Source organism: Epinephelus fuscoguttatus, linkage group LG9 (genome assembly GCF_011397635.1).
Source record: "Epinephelus fuscoguttatus linkage group LG9, E.fuscoguttatus.final_Chr_v1".
NCBI lineage: Eukaryota > Metazoa > Chordata > Actinopteri > Perciformes > Serranidae > Epinephelus > Epinephelus fuscoguttatus.
In genome coordinates, this window is record NC_064760.1 from 25,445,260 (window position 1) to 25,465,439 (window position 20,180).

Here is a 20,180-nt window from a genome sequence, read left to right on the forward strand (position 1 = left end):
CGAATGCTTTGAATGCCTGTTGTCATTTTATTATGACATCATCAACCTAAATCATAAACCTTTTTTAAAATCCTCAAACAAAATCCTCAATTTGAATAAAGTGATTCATTGGATTAAATGAGTCAGGCTCTACAGTTGGTGTCGGTATGAAAACGATGACGTCTTAATGAAGTGTGGAGCGGCAAGCAAAAACAGATACATAGTATGATCCTTTTTTTAACGACTTAAGTAATTTACTTTGGTAAGGTTAGAGCGAAAATACATTTTTTGTTATTGTGATTATAGAAATGTAATTTATGATGCTGTTATGTTGCTGCCAGACCGCTCTGTTAATTCAGGTGCGTGCCTCCTTTTGTGTGCGACAAGAGTGAGAGCACACTGTTCTCTGACAGCAGTGAAAATGTTCTTTTTGAAAGGCTTAATTCCCCCAAAAATACAAATCGAAGTAGAATATTTCATTAAATAAAAACATGTTAATAATTCTGAAAATGATCACATCTGTCTTTTTCAATTAATTTTGACTTTTGGACTTTAAAACACTCTGGAGTTAGTTAGTTGGAAATGTTTGGATTACACGAGTCAGAAACCACTGAAATCTGATTCTACAAACAGTACAATACTAATAATATAAGTGTAGCCTAATCTTCATCTGCAACTGTGCAGGAATGTCAGGTTTCAACAGTGAATAGACATGCAACAATAAAGCTGCACAACATAACGAATTAAGCTTCAAACTCTTTGGTACAGCCCTACTAATGATATAATAGTGGCCTTTATTAAAATGTGCCTGTACATAGATCACAAGAGGAGTGGGTGGTGTGAAATGACACACTTTTAAGAGTTAACACACTTTTCATTATGAGTTATCAGTCTGGTTTAGGGTCTCCTGTGACATACCTGGTACCAAGAGTAAGCTCTGTCCGCTGGGTTGATGAGGATGGTGATGATCTTGGCTTTGGGCAGGAGAGCTGCAGCCCTCTGAGCAGCCACCTCGGAGTCAAAGTAGTTGGCACTCTTCTCAAAGTAGTAGTCTGAACTGGTGTTAGAGGGCAGAGGGAAATACTCCATATACCTGCGGCACAGCAAACACAAACACACACAGTGTTACGAGCAGCCGTGGTTGATCTGGTCATATTTGCTCTGTGTAGATAAGGACGGTTTCTCTGTGCGCTGTGTGGGTGATCGACCATGTGCAACAGCTTGTCACCTCGCATACAAAAAAAAAGAAGAAAAAACATCTAGCAGCACGTACAATGTTAATATTTGGGCAGCCCACTCACATAAATATCGAGCCTGCCAAGTAAATTTTGTGTTGGACTCTCTGTGCTCTGATGCATGAAGCCGCTCATTGATGCAGATTTTAAATCAATTAAACCTACAGGAAACTCAAAACAGTGGATTTCAAGCTAAATAGGTGTTAACAGTGGTGCTGGTCTCGCTCGTAGGAATTTCACTAATGAGTGTATTTGTTGTTGTGTTCTTGGCATCATTTGCATTTTGATTCTTGATTTAATTTGCATTGAATAAAAACACCGCAACCATCTTGGGGTTTGACATTTAACGAGAAAGTCAGAATAAACTATAATGTTTTTAATTACTATTTCTTGTTTTTGTATCTTTAAATGCTCTGCACAATACTTCACCCACATTATTGCATAAGGATATGGAAATGTGTTGCCTGTATATTTACATTTTACTGTTGCAATTACTAACTTCAACAAACATAATTATTTGCATTTGTGGAGTGCATCTTTCCTCCATCTGAAACACTTCAAGCCCCCATATGTAGCATTTATAATTATAAATTATATTATATTAATATTATTTTATAATATTAATATTATATTTTATTATAAATTATATTAATATTATAATAATTATATTATAAGCAGTATGCAAACACTGAATAAATGGTTTTTAGCAGGACTCTTAATTTTAACAATTACATGTTTATTAAAGTACAGTATTTATCAGCATTTATACCTTCTCCTATGAAGATGTATTTGTCATTCATTATCTACAGTATATACACCTACAATAGATAGGAGTTTTTACAACTAAATTAGTGTGTTAAAAAATGCTATGCTGGTTATGAATGCTAAATAAGGGGAAATAAACACACCAACACCAAAAGTGTTACTTCCTCAAGCCACAGAGAGTCTTCGCCTTCAAACTTAGTTTCAGACTTAACCCAATTCAAATGCTTGCAGACTTGCTGGAGAAGAGATTTAATGAACTTGCAAAAACAACAAGTATACACCCAAAAATATTAAGCCCAGAAGTCATATCTGAATATACAGCTGTTTAAAAGGGGTCAGTAGCTGGTACCTGCTGCCCAGCTACATTATAAAAGACTGAGGTGTGTGTGAGGTCTCTTACCAGTCAATGCCTCTGTGGTAGTTGTGCCCATTAAAGAACTGGATCTCCTCAAAGGTCTCCTTGCTGGGGTAGTTACTGGTCAGGTCTGGGTGCATGCCGAGAAACAGGTAGAGCGCTGTCGTGCCTGAGAGGGGAAAGAAACAACACATTGTGCAGACAAGATGAAAAAGGGGTAAAAAAAGAGCAAGAGGTTTAAGGTACTGCAAATCCCATTACAGTGAAACCTTCAAAACAAATCGCTATCTGCTCTGCCATCTCTGATTTTCAAAGAAAAAAATCAAAACCTCATTGAAACCACTTTGCTATTATATGACAGGGCTCCTGGCTTTGAACTGAATGATGACTTCCAGAGTCATCCTGTAGGGGGTGTCGAAGCATCGCGTCTCACCTGTCTTCTGAGGCCCGATGACGAGCAGTTTGGGGAAACGGTCACATGTTTTCTCTTTGGACCAGATGTCCTTGTGCCTTTTGTCCTCACAAGGATCCTGTGGCCGCAGAAAGATAAACAATCTTTTGTTTAAAGTGTGGTTTCTGAAGGATTCTAACAAACATGCCACTTACACAGTACAAGACAAAGCAGGTTAACCTTTGTTCTTCAGACACAGGCGCATTTAATGAAATATGTGAGGATGGGTAACGACATTGCTCTCACTCCAACAATAAAACAATGTATTACTAATCACCGTTGTATTTTTACTCATTACTCATAAAAGAATTCAATCATCATCACCTGCCACAGTGGATCTCTCTCGGAGGGGAACAGGCTGAAGTACTTCTGAGCGAGCTGAATAGGTGGCAGGGTCTGCATCTTCAGGTTGGTCCACGTCTGGAGGAACATCACCAGGCTCTTAAAGGTGTACAGGCCGAGGCGATCATTCCCATAGTTGGACAGGTGGGTCATGAAGATGCTAATCTGTGATAGGGAAGAAACAAGCAGAATAAGATTTACTACAGGGGATGAGGGTGGTATGATCTGTGCAAATGACACTCATTAGAAATATGTGCTGTATCAATTTAGCTTGAGCTGAAACAATTAGTCAACAACTTGATTTGTCTATTGACAGAAAAATGCCAAACATTTGATTGTTGTGACCTCTAAAATGTGAGAATTTTATTCGTTTTTTTTTTTTTTTTTGCTTTATTCTGAAATAAACTAAACAATAAATTGATTAATCAAAAGCAGATTAATAAATAATCACAACAATCATTACTTGCCCACCTAAAAAAGACAACCATTTCCATCACTACACAGATTTAAGCGGCCTCATCAGTATTAGGGCAGCACAACTATTAAAGGTTAACATATATTAAGTCTGGTTCCCATATTCACACTGCATTAAGAGCTCATTTCCTGTTGATTCTGTCCTTGTTTGTTCCATCGCTGACACTGTAATAGCTTTAGAAACTGATCTCTTCAGAGTCTGTATGAACAGGAGGAAAGATTACAGCAAGATAACCTGTTGCAATGTTCATATGTGCACCTGACTACTGTTTTACAACAGACATTAAGATGTGTGAACCTGTTCCTTAACTGAGACGGTGTCACTGATAAAGCACTAACAAAACAGTAGGAACTGTAGATAGGAACTTAGATAGGAACTGTGCAAATTTGCAGGAAAGCCCAATCAGTCTTTTTTCAGCATTGGCAGTATAAAAACAAAATCAGGGAGTGCAGCAAAATGCCGCCTGCCTACTTTTGTTTATAAAGAATGCGCCTTTTTCGGGGCAATGGGGGGCGTGAGCAAGTAACAAAACATGTAGCTCAGCGTGTGACGTAAACAGTGACGTGGGGGGGAAGCCGCGGCTGGTCAGGCGGCGATTCTCTCTTAAGTCAGCCTGTTCTTGACTGTCCCCGTCATCTGACGGTTAATGGCCTCTTCGTTTGCGAGGACAAGGAGGGCGCACAATTCCTTGTCTCCCCAGTTGCTCATCTTTACAGTGTCTGCCAGGTTTGCGTTTCCCTCTTGCTACTAGCTGCTCGCTAATTCCTGCTATCAGCTGTTTCCTGTTTATCCACCGCCAGTGGGTCACACGTGCGGCGTCATCAACAGCTCCTTCCACAAGTCTTCAACAGCCCCTACTGTTGCTGAAGGCTGCCTTGGTCTGTTTAAACTAAAAGGGTTCCGCCAGTATGACTACCCTACGAGGCGGAAAATTGGGCACCTTGGATCAACTCGCCAATCCGGCTCTGTGTGTCTAAACGCTCGCAGCTGGCCGGCAAAACAGCCCAACATTCGTGGAAAATCTGGCAGTGTAAAAGGGGCTTATGACATCATACTGTAGCAAGAGTAGAAAAGACAGTTGGAAACAGAGTATTCAGAACTGTCTGAAGCCTGAGGTGTGCACTCACAGGGATTACTTTTACATACGCTACTTCATTGTTTGAAACTTTGGCCACACTTAATATGAATATCTGACATTGTAAAATTGTATATGACAGAAAATAAGGAAGGCATAATAGGTCCACTTATTAAAGAGTTGTGAAGAAACAGATATAAGGGTAAGATCAAGAAATTATGAGACTGCTTTAACAAAAGATGCTTAATTCCACAGTTTGGATGTTTGGTTTCAAAAGGTCTGACACTGAAAGGAATACAATCATTTGCAGACTAGGCAGGGCCACATTTGCTGCAGATATTGTACTAAAAAATAACCCTTTTTATCATCCAAAACAAAACATACTGACGAATGCAGCATCAATAAAAGAAGCTTTTACAGTAGTGTAAAAAGAGAAACCACGATGCCGACTATTCCGCTGCGTGAGTCACTGAGTAGTCATTGTCCCGTCCTTCGTTTCTATTTCAGTTTACACCACCAGTTAAATGGGTTTCCAAGTGTGCAAGACAAAAGCTCTGCTGTGTTTTGGATGCGTGTTTTGACTCACAGGGTTCAGCAAAACAGTGAGGAAGAGTTCTCCTCCATTAATGAGCTTGTCCAGTTCATTCGGACTGCCTGGGTAGTCTTTATAGAAGATGGTGTGTGTGAAAAGCCCGCACGTCTGCCTGGGCAGCACCTGTAATATAGACAAACACAAAGTTACCAAAAGGACAAAAAAAAAACCCAACTGAAAACATTCACACACACATTAAAAAGAAATCACAAAGTAATGCATTCATACGTATAAACACACACGCACATACACACACCATCAGATCTCCACAGAGAGCGGAGCTGTCAGTACTCCAGGCGGTTACCCCACACATTGTTTGCTCTCAATAACATTCATATTATGCAGCTCATCTAGCCAAAGCAAACCTCTTATTCACTCTGAGTCTATATGGAAATTCATGGAAATGCGTTTACAGTTTGGAGTGTCTGGGGAACTGAATATCAATCATCAGTAAGCAGTGGAGACTGTCCATTCAGACTGCGCTATCTCAAGGACGAGAGTAGAGCTCTGAGACCACACAGGCAGACTGAATGCCAGTACTACAAAGGAACTGGACTGAGGCGGCACTGTTTCCCATCAGCGCTGAAGGTCAACCTGGGAAACAAATAGATAAGAGTTTTTTTTCTTCTTTTGATCCTCTTGAATGTAATCTATTCAACTTTAATTCTGCTCTCATAACTGTATTATTCAGCATCGACTACTGAAGTTGAATAGAGTGCAGGGTTTTTTTTCGGGGTGTTGACATTTCAGCGATTGGTTGTGTGCAGACACTTGCTCGGCCGTTGCCAAAGATGTCAGTCTTCGTTACGGAGCTGAGGCCTGCTGGGCAGCGTTGCTCAGACAGGTGCCTCATGCAAGACCGCACTATCATCTCACAGTCTATGGAAGAATACAACAGGCCAGCAAGCCTAATGAGATGATTGCCTTTTTCAGGACTTCTGTTGTCTCAGTGTTTTACGCTAAATGAAAATAAGACTCCGTTCAGTATCTTCAGGGACGAGACTTAAAGAAAGCAGAGGCGGAGAGGATGGACAGGATGCAGAGTAGCCGCTGGCCATGAGAGAAGAATAAGTACAAAAGAACTGGAGGAGGTGGAGATGGAGAGATAATTAATGAATGAAGGATAGCCTATGTAGATGGAGATAGAGAACCCTGAAAGGGATTATTAACTGAGCAGGCAGTGGATGTTGAGAAGCCAAGAGGAGGCAAAGCAACGGGCCAGAGGTAACAAGATAATGAGGCCTTACGGATGCCTGCTGTGTATGAAAAGTAGCCTTACACTGATGCCGCTGTGGATGAAACCTCGCCGGAAGCGGGCAGGCTTCAGGTGAGGGTATTCCTCTGTGCTGGTCACCTTGATGCCCCAAACCTTCTTCCAGGCATCGTACAGTTGCATGTGGACAGGGTAGACGCCGGAGTGGTGGGGCGCCACCGCATAGCCCATGTTAGTGGGGATCCCATGCTCCTAAAGATTGAGAATACATGAGTGAGAGTTAGGAGGCAAGGCAACGAAGATATAAAGTTCAATCCATTATGTTCCTGAGATATTAGCTAAATAATCGTTAAAATTTTCATGAAATCAAACCCCCCCACCCCCGCCTTTTTTTTTTTTTTTAATCTCCGCCAGTTTTACGCCTGGAGGGGGTCATTCATTAAGTGGTGTGTGTCCTGCATATGTGTATCTGTCTGTCTGCAGCTAAACTTGCAAACTACTGGACGCATCAGCCTAGTATCTTTTGTGCACATTTATGACTGTATGCTAAAGGACCTGTCATTGTTACGGTTATTCCCAATTTCTGAAAACTCGTTTTATTGATTGTTTTACAACATCACTTGCTGCTGACCCTTGGTCCTCTTAGTCAGCCGATTCAGGCCACAAGTGATCGATAAAATCACACAACAATAGGTATTTCCAGCAAACGGCTCAGATAAAAACAGTCCTTAACATTTGTTGCAGGCCACATTTTGGCCTTTGTCATGGCTCAAAACCTGACATCCATAGAAAATTTGGTCTCATTCTGAACTAGAAGATCTGCAGATTAATTCCATACCCGATATGTTATAATCTTCTAAAGTTAATCACAATACGAGATGTATAAATCCCTGCTCTTGTTATCTCCACCCGATCTTGACTGTAACCCCTGGATTCCACCGGGCGCAGCTGTGCTGCATTCCGGCTGTGACACAGTCGCCGGAGCTAATCGCAGCAAATCTATTAACTCTTCTTTGTTTGGGAGGGGAGAGGGAGGTGGGGAGGCGTTTTATTGGACACTTTGTCTGAGGTTTTATAGCCTGTCAACTCTGGTAACACCTCGATAATGTAACCTGCATTATTGTCTCCTCTTCATTCCACTACTGTCATGCGCACACACTGGACACACAGCCTACCCTGCACTCCCTGCTCCCCATCCACATGTCCCCAGACACACCTGGCAGAGATCTGCACTCTGCTGACTGCACTTTCCTAGTTGATATTATTTATGCTCAAGCAGATTTTCCAGAGCCATTTAATGCATTTACATTAAATTATCTCTCTATACAGTAGTTTTTATTGATAGTGGCGGAGTCCACCACTCCCACACTGGATTCAGATTGTCTACATAAACACAAGGGATTCACAGGAAAATGATGCATGCCTGTGATCCAGCATAATTGCCCCACTGTTTACTCTCTTACAGCTGTAAGCTGTATTAATTTACTGCTAATGCAAATGGAACGGCCTGCTGTTGCTGCTTCATGTTAAATGCGTTCAACAGGCGAAACACGGAGTGAAAAACATGCCCATGTTCGTCCTCTCTCTGTCAGCAGATCATATTTAATAATTGCAGAGGGAGTAATGGAACAAGAAGGAGCAGCCACAATGAGCTGTTAGATGAGGAGCTGCAGGCGACAGGCTGCACATCCTCAACCTCAACCGCAAGCTAACAAACTCCACTGTGTCCTCCTGTTGTGTGGAAAACTTCTTGTTTTAGGCAGAAAATCTGATCGCAGTTGCAATTATTTTTTATTAAACTAAAACATTTAAAATGACAAATTTTGTTAGCTGCACTGTGAACAGATGTTCTTCCTGTTTTACTGACAAAAATGCTGTTCAAGTAGTGTTTTCTGTACTTTTAAACCACACTTGCTGTTACCTCGGTAACCAGAGGTATTGCCAAATCAGCCAGGACAGAAATCTTACAGATCATAGCTTATTGAAAAGTGTGAACACTTTGCTTAAAATTGCCTATTTGAACAAGGAAGATAGGATAAGCAAGCACAGCTCTCATCACAGTGCTCACTCAAAGCTGTGATCTGACCTTCGCCCTCCTGTGACTCACCATGGCAAATTTCTTGTTGAGCAACATCTGCTCGGCCAGCACGGATTGGTTGTGGAATAGATGGGGCTGCATGTGGCTCCACATGTGAGGGAACCACCAAAACTCTTTCACGTAGGAAAGCAGCAGGTCGTCTCCCAGGTCCTCCTCATCAGATCCTGGACATGGCAGAGAGCGTGGAAGGGAGGAAGGAGATGGGCGGAAATGAGAGAGGTTAACAGAGAAGCGAGAGGTAATGGGTGAAAGGGAAATGGAGGAGATAAAAATGGCCAATGGCAGAGAGGAGGCAGAGGTGAAATGGGGTCAGGGAGGAAATGAAAGTCAGAGAGGCAAAGGGAGAAGTGAAGCATGTGGGAGATTAACAGCAGAGGAAATAAAGACAGGGCATGAAGGAGAAGAAGAGGAGTAGAGAAATTAAAATTATGTGAATCAATACAGAGGTGTTATCTCTTTCAGTTTAGTGCATGTTCTTATCTCTGCTTGAATTAACAGTAGCAAAGGTTCTCTTCACGGGCTGCATCTCACCAGCGTGAAAGAATTTCCCTGAGAAGCCCAGATTGAAGGTGAAGTTGGGCACATGGGTGCGCAGCTCCCTTTGTGTCTCCAGAAGGGCCTGAAACGGTGGGAGGAAAGAGAAGTGAGTCAATACACGTTGTGCTCATACTGGTGCACGAGTGCATTAATGAGGAAGCGTGAACACCCAGGCGCACGCGTGCCCACATACATATTTCATTCTGCAAGTTTCTTTCGGTAAACATCCAACATCCACTCCCAGTTGCCTCACTCCTCTCCTTCATTCTGTTTGATATTTTTCTCTCCTCTGATTCGGGTGTTTGTTTCATTTGATCTCCACACTGGATGAGACTCCCAGCACACACCCTCTCTCACGCTTGCAGATTTCTCCGTCTTGTCAGGGTGTGATTCGTTCCTAAAAGCTTGCTGTTGCGCTGCCATTGAGGAGGCTTGATGCTTCTTCCATATATCTTTTTCGTACACCCTCTGCCTCCACATGTGAGGGGGGTCTATTCTGCTCTGAGGGGACGCAAGCAAGGAGGCTTTTCAACATTCTTTGAATGTCTCTGGGCCCCTGAAATATTCATTGCTGTGGAGCTTCTGTGACAGTGTGTGCAGTGGGGCCTGTCAGCTTTGAGCGGCCTACTGGGACGAACACATTCAAAAGGAGAAGAGGAGCAAGAAGACGGGGTTTCTGTATGACTGGCAGAGGGTAGCACATGCCATGTGCGAGGCAATTTTTTCTAATTTAGCAAAGGATTGTTGAAAATACAAACATAAGTGGAATCAGTTTGTATTCTGATAAAGGTTTTGTTAACTCTCAAAGTCATGCACAAACTCACCTTTACATCAGGCACCTTCATGCGTGTGCCCTCTTTCCCCACAAAGATGTCGTCTATATCCACCAGGATGTAGCGCTCCAGGGACAACGAGAGCCTCTTTCCTGTCAGAAAGGCCACAGCGTCCACAAACACCAGCTTATGCAGCCAGAAGACCAAGTTGTTGCCGAACAGGACCCTTTGGATACCATCATGCAGCCCCAGGTCCTGCACCACTGACGGGAGCAGAGCGGCGTTCTGCCCCATCGATGCAATGCTCTCAGCTGATTGGGTCTTGGCCAGCAACACAGGCTCGTACGTTGAGTGGTTGGACTGGAAAACGGTCCAGTCATCCCCAGGGAGAGGACCTGGCAGGGGCTGCCCGGATCGTGTGATAAAGAGCAGGGGGGACTTGGGGTTTACAGTGCAGTCCTTCAGACCCAAGTTAGAGTGAAGAAAGAGCGGGAAGCCTTTCAGCTGCGCACTGAGCAGACTGTTTTCATTGGCCTGATCAACACAGAGAAACAGAGACAAGAGAGAGAAATCACACACATTCATCATACACCAGAGTGATGAAGACAGAAATGTATTGGATATAATTCCCCAATTTCTCCAATCATGTGTGAAATAAGGAATGTCAGGCCTACTCAGACGTGAAGGCATGCGGCAGCTTCTACCTGCTATGCTCAATCTGCTGAGCTCCGAGATTGCAGTCAAAATGAATAACCTCCTGCTGTGTCCTCTAACATTCAAACACCCAGGGTTTCAGTGATTATTCATTGAAATTTCCTCTCCATAATGTGTCATTCTCCGATCCTCTCACATCTCTACTGCCAGGGAGTCCTACTTTCTCCTGCACTTTTACTCACTTGAAATTTAGATACAGCATCATAAAGTTAAACCTTACATGCACTCTTTAAACCTTGTTTTTTGCAAAATTCACCAATTTAATTCGATAATTATCTTCTCTTCTGACCTTATCAAAACATAATGTTTATTATATTATATAATATTTTTACTGCCACAAATATGACTTGTCTTGGACATTTGGACATTTAGAAAATTTGGAAATGACCATAAGGCACTGTTAATTTACCAAATAAGGGAAAATTTTGTATTTTTAATATTTTATGGGCTATGTGTTAACAAAATATATTCTTCTTCTTAGAAAAAACATAATTCACAGACCCAAAAAAAAAAAAAAAAAAAATCTACATAGTGACATTACTGTGTAGTTAATGTTTGGGTTCAATTAGACTGAGTTCTTACTCTTACTAAAGCCCTACTCGGACGGGATTAGTTTAACGTGGAGACGTGGGTTAAAGTAATTATTACCAGGGATTTTAGTTCTGTCGAATGCGCCATGTCTGTAATCACTACGGATAATGTCAGTAAAAATTACGGCGACTTTTACCTTCTGTAAAATGGTCCGGAGAAAATACCTTAGGTAATAATAATCCTGTGCGAACACGATCCTCTGTAAAAATGTATGTACATATTTCGTCACGTCCTGTTCACAACAATTTTTTCTGCGTTTACGACTAGTTTTCCGCATTTTTTTGATGATGGAGGTGCCTGAAGAAGCATTCAGTGTTGTTGGACATTCCTCTAATGATCGCATAGCCCTACGTGGGAGACCAATCAGAAAGGTCGAGAAGAAAGCACTTTTCAGAGCCAGGAGACTTCAGGTTGTGTTAGGTAGGCCTAATATAAATCCATATTGCTAATCGTTGTGTACACACAATCCTGATCATGGGCAATATTTCATATTGGGCTTATCATTCATTATTATTATCCATCAGCTGATGCTAACACGAAGCAACATGCTGACAGGGAGGGGACGCCAGGGCACAAACCAAGTTACCAAGTTATTTCGATTCCTGTGCGAATCGGCCATTTATATTACAGACATCCTGTGGTAAACTGACATTAGTCCACATCCCCATGTAAAACTAATCCCGTCCGAATAGTACTTAAGAAACAAATACACTTGGTGGGGCACAGATAGAGTATATGAAGTTGTATTCAACCATGTTTTATGGCTGGGATCCAGCTAATAAAACAATGATACATATGGTTTTTGAGCTGGTAAAGAGGTCCAACTGTGTTTACCATAAAACATGGTGCTTAACATACACACGTTTTGGATGCTTAAAATCTGCCAGTAAGAACTGTGACCAAGGTGTGAACCAAAGGCACTATCTTAAAGTTGAAAAATATCCCTGTAGTGGCGACACTCTTTACCTCAAAAGTATCTGCTGCATTTCTGTACACAACTTTTTCTTACTTATCGGCAAACACACAAGCTGTAGAGATATCTGTAATAAGCTATAAGCTACGGGGGTACAGGTATCAGTTGGCCTCCACTGCAAACAGTTTGGTTCAGATAGCTGAGCAGCAGCGCTGTGTGTCCAGGTCATTGGGATGCACACCCTCGCTCTACTTCCTCCGCTCCCAATAGCCGGTAAATCCCACCAGGCTTTCGTTCCTAACCTTCACCTACACCGCCTAACATCAGTGCACCACCATCCATGCCTCCACATCTCTTTCTATATTCTTCCCATGGCTCAGAGATGGTGATTAAAACCATAAGACCTGAAAACAGGCCTCGGGCAAACAGGCTCAGCTCGGGATTACTGAGAGAGAAAGAGAGAGAAGTGAGAGCAAGAGATAAAGTGAGAGAGATACAGAAGAAGAAAGAGGTACAGAGGCTGCAGACTTTAGACAAACTAAAACAAAAGGAGAGAAAACAAAAAAAAGAGAAACAAGAAACTGGGCGAGAAGAGTGAAGGAGACCAGATTACAGAATAAAGAAAAACAAGAAATAGATAGAACACCAGAGAAACAGTGCAGTGGGACTGAGTGATATTAAACCAGGCAGGTCTTTCCAACCCTGTGAATCCCATCTCCTTAGAGACGGTGGAGCCAGATGGACAGGGCAGAAGGTGTGAGTGAGAGGAGGGAGGAAGGGAGGGGAGAGAGGGAGGGAGGCAGAGGGAGTGTGGTGTTGTCCTAACCTTGAAGAAGCCAATGATGCCCACTCCATATTCCACACAGTATTTGTCCAGCAGCTCTCGGTTCCAGGCGTCCAAGTTAACGTACTTGAGAATGTTCTCATAAATCACCAGTGTGAAACGCCCTCTCTCTTTGTCTGTCAATGTGGGCATGTCTCCTTTACCGGGAGAGATCTCAGTCCGGTACCTGAACCGGCCAGACTCCAAGATGGCCACGATCTCCTGACCCAGTTGAGAATACTGACTTTCCACAAACACCAGAACCACAGGATCTGTCCTGGCACCTCCGGGATCCACCCCGGGGCCCCCTGAGACGCCCCGCAAAGGTAGCAGCCGGGACGGAGTGACCCTTGGGTCGTCGGAGTCGGCGGATGCTCCCTCGGCCCCGGACACGCCCCCTCCCGAAGGCTCCAGCTCCCGCTTGACGCCATAGAGGAAGTAGGCTGAGATGAAGACGCTGACAGTGCAGAAGAGGAAGAGGAGGAGGAGGGAGGTCTGCAGGGGGAGGAGACGGACCAGCCGACGGAGGCGTGTCACGCATCCCAGCATCGTCTCGCGCCACACCGCTCCGCCCCACCAGCCCAGCAACACGGGGACAGTCTCTCTCGGTGTGGGTAAAAAACAGCAGGCAGAGATTATTCACGACAAGGTCAGTCTTGTTATGGAGCTAAACACAAACGGTGTTAAAGTAGCAGCTGCAGCAGCTACTGGAGAAAGAAATGAGACGGTCTCACGTTGGCTCTCCCTCATATTGCAGCGCCGCTTATGTCACCATGGCAGAGAAATAGGGGGCCTTGGACCGCTGGTACACACTTATGCCTCAGAGGGAGGGCTGGCAGGCCGAGTCACTGGTGGAGAAAGATGATGGAAGACTCCATCACCTGTCCATCATGTGAACCCGCCAACCATGTCCTACGTAGATTTCTCTCCACTCGTTTGATTGGAGAACGATCTCTTGAGAAAAGCAATGTCGCGCAGGTCATCTCAGCAGCACCATTCCCTCGGGATCCAATCTCCTCACCTAGAAAAACAGCAAGACAGAAGAAAATGATGTCAAAATCTGAAAGCGCAGCAGCCGCTCCTATAGAACAAACGACATATTGCATTCTTTTGTTGTGTGGGTTTAGCTGTGTGTGGGAGACGTGTGTATACTGTCAGTGCCAACACTCCAAAAGTTCACTCCAAAGTAGTCCTTGCATTCACCTACACAAAGTAAGAGCTGCCAATTTCCCCCTACACACACGCTCCTAACCCCTGTGTGCGCAAACATAAACGCACACACGCACACACGCACACACACACACACACACACACACACACAAAAACCACTCGCTCACGCAGCCTCCACACAATCAATAGGCAGAATGTGAGTGACAACAAAGCCTCGAGGCGAGCCAATTCCAGATTCAGTCCAGTAGGACTGTGCGACTGCATACAAGTGAAGCCATCACCTGCGGGGACACTCGCCTTCTATTTCCCTCAAATCCTCAACAGTATCAAGACCGAAATGGAGTGCGGCAGAAGGGAGAAAAGCAAGCTGATAGAAGGGAAACGATCCAAGAGCAGAGGAGTGGAAGACAGTGACAGACAGACCTGGCAACAGTGGTTCCTTTACTCTGGGAGAAAACCCCCTCATCACACTCAATATACATCCCCATACCCTCCGCAGACCTATCATAATATACCAGCCCTTTAGTCAGTCTCCATCAAGTGGAGTGAGAAAAGTACAAGATGCAGCATGAGAACAGTGTGAGCTAGTCACTTACAAATACATCATTTCTCCATTTAGGGGCCTGGTGGAGAACCGAGATGGAGCATCATTACCTTTGCAAGGAAATGCTCTGACCATTAAGCTGGAGAGCTATCGAGATGCACACACACACGTAAGCCTTTATAAAACCCTAGATACCACATTAGATTGAGTCACAACCCTCTCAACCCAAAGACATTAAACACTGACCACCAAACCCATCAAGACTCATCAGACACAAATTAGACATAAAATGGATTTGATAATGCCATCAAAGGGTTTATTAGCAACACTATAAACCAAGGTTTAATTAAAGGTGAGTAACATTAAAAATACAAGAGAGGCCATACTATGCTCAGTGCTGGGAATCTTATGGGCTGCAATCATCCATCTGATCGCATTCTAATCAATAAATTATTGATTTTTCACAGCCTTATTGGAGATAAACTTCACATCATTGCATACATTAGTTCTAACAGAACTCCCTGCAGGTAACGCTTTGATTATTGAAGTTATCGTTCATGTAAACACGGTATTGCATGGGAAAAAAAATCCAGCCCATATAGTGTCCCTTTAATGTAATCAAGGTCAGCGTTCTGGCAAGTAGCGCTGCCCCCTCGAGCCTCCCAGCTAAGCTTAACAGGACGCCTTAAATCTCCCTGCGAGTGCGGTGGATAAAATCACTTCTTTTTCTGTGAATCGTGTCCAAGTTTCCTCTTTGCAGGGAGGCAGAGTCTAATGTAAAGAGAGGCCGTGAAAAAACTGTGGGCGTTCAGAGAATGTATCGCAGCCTAGCAGACAAAAACCAACAGCCCTGGTCGCTTGAAGATCCCCCTGGTACCTTGTTTGTTCGTTTCTGAGGGAGCCAGCGTTCGTGTCATGGCATATCAAAGTATGATTAGCCACAGGAAGTGACTGCTGCTGCAAGCAGTCAAGCAGAAGAGGAGACAGGGCAGACAACTTTTAACACGACACCGTGGCCTAACTAACTTTCATTGATGAGGTCTTTCATCACCAAATGCTAGTTATAAGGGTTGGGCATAACATATCGAAGCAGAATCTGAGGATGAAATGCATAATTGTGTAATCTGTTGGTATTTTAATTGAGTAATTAATCAATTTATAGGGATGCGCAATAATATCAGCACATCATCGGCTGAAATTGGCTTTAAAATCAAATATCGGAAACGCGCTTTTTCTTATTTTGCACAATGAATATATATTACATGAATTGAAAAGCATTGTTTTTTATGTCTTTATCTGCTGGTACACCATCACGATAAGAGTATGCATGCATAATATAACATTAATTCCACTACAGAAGAGACCTGATGATCACTAAAATTAGGTAGGGATGAAGGTGGATATATCAATATCAGTATTGGTTATCGGCCAAATAAGTTGTAATATATCGGCATATCAGATACAGCAAAACTTATTCAAACCAAAAGGTGCACTGTAGATTTTTCTTATAATCAAAGTTTGTTTAAATTCAGTATTTCTGACAAATACACACTGTGTGCATATTTGACATCTAACAAATCAGTTGAACATATTTCCATCCTTATAAAACATGACGTTAATGGAGTAAATGGAAGAAATAACAACCTTGTAGATGATAAAAATATGCGTTTATAGATTTTAAAAAAAATGAATACCGTAGATCATGACATATCACTCAAAACAGAAAGGTATACCATCAGAGGGGCTGTGCTGAACTGGTTCAAAAGCTGTATAGGAATCTGGCAACAATTTTTGCAGATAGGTGCAGTATAATGTCTTAAATTATTTGTTGTGTACATAAATGACATATATAATGTATAAAGAATATTAAAAATTGTCTTATTTGCAGATGACACCAGTATTTCCTGTTCAGGGGAAAACACCAGCAGCTTTTTGGAGGTAGTCAAAACAGAAATGCAATTCAAAATGTGGTTTGACAAAAAGAAATCTCATGAAATTTGAAACAAAACTTAACTCATGTTTGGAAATCTTAAACACACCATTACAAGTTATGATTGACGATGTTATCATAGAAAGAGTACATGAATATACATTTCTGGGTGTGATGTTGGACCACAAAATCTGCTGGAACCTTCATATAAAATATGCACGAGCAAAGTTGGCAAGGAGCACTCCAGTTCTGGGAAAAACAAGAAACGTTATAGATCATAAAGCATTGTACACTCTGTATTGTTCACATGATTTACTATATTTGAAGTACTGTGTGGAGGTATGGGGCAGCACCTACAAAGCACCCTACAGTCATTATGAATACTACAAAAAGAGAGCCACAAGGACAGAACACAATGGTGGATATTGGGAAACATTAACAGCCTGTTTTTAAAGTCCATTGAAATTAAGGGATCTGGAGGAATTTAAGATTGCACAAATTACGTGCAAAGCAGGAAACAATTCACTTCCTGGTAATATAAAGAAAATGTCCTTGGACAGAGACGGGAGCTATAACTTAGAGGAAAATTTGATTTGTGGTTTAAATCAAGAAAAGTATGTGCATATCAGTTTGTGGGGTGATCTCCACTGCCTCTGCTGGTGCACTGCTGCATTTCTTGGCGCTCCACCGTCACCTGTACATCACTGGAATGCTGTAAAACTATCACAGCGTGAATGTGTATCATGTCACAGAACAGTTCCCCACTCACTAAAACATCACTCAATAGCACTAGTAAGCTGCCACAGGGGTATTGATGATAGATTTTAGCACTAGCAGCAGAATCATATCACACCATGCCATATTCATTTCCTCTTTGGAAACTTTCTTTTGTTCAAGTTAATAATTATGAGCAAGTTCTCTTTGCCACTTTTGTTTTTCACAAAAGAGCTTGTCTCATATTAGGCACAACAGTGAGCCGTGATTTGTTACTTTGATCATCTGCTCAACAAGCTTACATGTGATTTTGCATTTTGCATATTGTATATTGATAAAGGAGAATAATTTATTGATAATGTAAATACATACAGAACATATATAGACCCTATAATTAAATTCCAGAAGAGTTATCAGAATAATAAAGAAAGCTTCCTATCGTGAAACCACTAACAAATTATTTATAGTGTCTCGTATCTTAAAATTCTTAGATACTGTATACTTAAAAACATTAGAAATACTATTTCGAGTAAAGAATAAAAGTCTTTCCACCTGTATTCAACAATTTTTTAAATTAAGAAAAAATATATAATTTAAAAGGGTTGAGTGTCTTTGAAATTAGTAATGTGAGACCTAATGTTAAATACAGATGTGTTTAATTTTTGGGAGTTAAATTATGGAATGGGGTTAGTGGTGAGTTGAAATTGTGTAGACCTCTGTTGAGTTTCAAAAAAACATTGAAAGGTAAAATAATTAAGGATTACAATGTAAAATGATTGAATTGTGAAATGATTAAGAAGAAGAATTTAGAGTAAATTTTGTTATGTTTTTTTCTTTGTATTACTGATATTCTGGGTTATCTTATGGATTGTACAGGATAGGCAAAAATAAGCCTCGGCTTCAGCCTATTCCTTTTTCGGTTGCAGAGCTTGTTAAATTTTGCTGTGAGAAAATGTGTAGTGCAAATATGTATGTAAATGTTTTGTCAGTTGATTGCACACAATTTAGGTATTGTATATTGTAACTGAAATAAACCATTCATTCATTCATTCATTCATAATGCAATAATGATGCACTCAGCTCCACTCTTTAAGGAAAAAAAAAGTGATCTTAAAGTCATTTTCTGTTAATGATTCATCAGAATGAAGACGTGCTATCTCTGTCTGCGGGGAGACAATGAGCTCGGCCATGACTCTAATGACACTGTTGACAAGGCTCGGCACCAGATTAAATAGTGACACAACACAAACAGAGCAGAGGCACAGAAAAGCCTCACTTCTTGCCCAATTCGCAGCAGCGATGACCGCCTCCCAGTGTTGACCTTCAGACTGAGATACAGAGAGCAACTACCAATGGAAGGGAAGGGGGGCGAGGGTGCCTGAGAGGGGGAGTAAAGGAGCAGCTGACACAAATAGAGGGAAAGCTCAAGGCCCTGAGTGTGAAGCTAGTGTTTGAGATCAAGCCAGCTAAATAGAGAGCGTACAATACATTAGACTATAATGGAGATGAGAATACTGACGGAGGAGAATAATGGCTAATGGATCTCAAATGTCTGCATGCCCATCTCACCTAATGTGTCTCTTACTCTCTGTGCCATGTATACCTTAGAAGAAGCCAAGATACAACCGCAAACATCTCTGTCCTCCTTCCGCCAAAATAATTGATGCAAAAATGTAGAGGAGGAAGAAAAGAGAACATGAATATTTCATGTTTGGCTGATGAGAGGTGTAGCCAGTAGACACATCCACAAGGTAAAGAGCAGCCAAGAGGTGCGCAGAGACCGGAGTGTTTCACTCTGCCAAAGAGAGTCAGTGTCTTAACTCATGCATAAAGGGAGAGGCAGATGGAAACTAATGCGTATCTGATCGTCAACCTTTTCATTCTCAAAGATGGAAAGAGCTCAGACTGAATATTGAGCTGTGTAATTGCACACGTGGACTAAAAGTCTAAATGGAGGTGGCAGACAGACCAATAAGGGGAAAAACAAAGAGCAACAAAGGGAGAGGAGAACATGAGTGGAAGGGTGACAAAAGCAAGACAAGATGATCGACTACCAAACCTTGAGAAAAAAACAGATTGGTGGGAGAAATGAGCGAGAAATTCAACCCTGAGGCGACTATCCATCTCTAGGCTTTGAAAACATCAATTAAAATAGTCCCCTTGTTATTTTATAGCTGCTGAAAGATGGTGACAGAATGAAGTGGAGGCGTAAACAATAGCAGGTGACGGCCGAGGGGATAAACTAATGCTTTTCCTCGGGGTGGGTGGGCACTAAAACCTGCTCCCTCTACATCATGGGAAGCAGGCCAGAACCATACTGCTAGATTAATGAGAGACGATGAGGAACAGGGGGACTGGAGCCTGGTCCTCAGCTGTAACAACTCTCTGGATAAACAACGCTAAGGTTGGCCATATGTAGCCTTGCACGTCCTGTTCACTCTTCCCCCGCCCTCCCCGACACTGCTGTTGCACTTCTTTTAAAGTGTGAATAAGACCAAGTGTCCCGGGGCTTGTGAGGAGAGTCGGTACATTAACACTGTCAACCAAAGTCAGACTGGCCGTGGGTGATCCCTTCGACAAATAAACTTGTAAAGTAGAGCTGGACCTTTGGAGCCCCTCGGGACCCAACAGTATCCCCTTCTCCCCCTGCTGCCCCCTCTCTCCCCGAATCCGTCCCCTCGCCACTGACTGACAGAAATAAACGATGACCCTCTGTGTTCAATCACCACAGGCCTTGGCAACCGCACGTTCTCCATGGAAACGCCGGAGTTGCGTTGTGCTCAGAGGCATGGAAACTGTGCAGAAGGAAATAGAAGGAGGGCAGTAATCCATAGGACACTCATCAAAAGGCTACTGTCACTTTCCTGTCTTTGTCCGTGTATTGATGTGCG

The 20,180-nt window shown here is 42.5% G+C and overlaps 1 protein-coding gene across 1 annotated transcript in view; it reads right to left on the bottom strand.

Moving 5' to 3' along the window:
- Positions 1–20,180, bottom strand: part of ndst1a (N-deacetylase/N-sulfotransferase (heparan glucosaminyl) 1a) — a 51,369-nt gene that overhangs the window by 4,233 nt on the left and 26,956 nt on the right. Inside the window, exons 2-11 of the mRNA XM_049585813.1 lie at positions 12,935–13,952; positions 9,942–10,424; positions 9,112–9,199; positions 8,590–8,744; positions 6,549–6,734; positions 5,264–5,392; positions 3,110–3,292; positions 2,768–2,864; positions 2,380–2,503; positions 898–1,072 (exon numbers count right to left, since the gene is read on the bottom strand). Of these exons, the coding sequence (XP_049441770.1) occupies positions 898–1,072; positions 2,380–2,503; positions 2,768–2,864; positions 3,110–3,292; positions 5,264–5,392; positions 6,549–6,734; positions 8,590–8,744; positions 9,112–9,199; positions 9,942–10,424; positions 12,935–13,480 (2,166 nt within the window). The 5' untranslated portion in view covers positions 13,481–13,952. The remainder of the gene's footprint in view (positions 1–897; positions 1,073–2,379; positions 2,504–2,767; positions 2,865–3,109; positions 3,293–5,263; positions 5,393–6,548; positions 6,735–8,589; positions 8,745–9,111; positions 9,200–9,941; positions 10,425–12,934; positions 13,953–20,180) is intronic.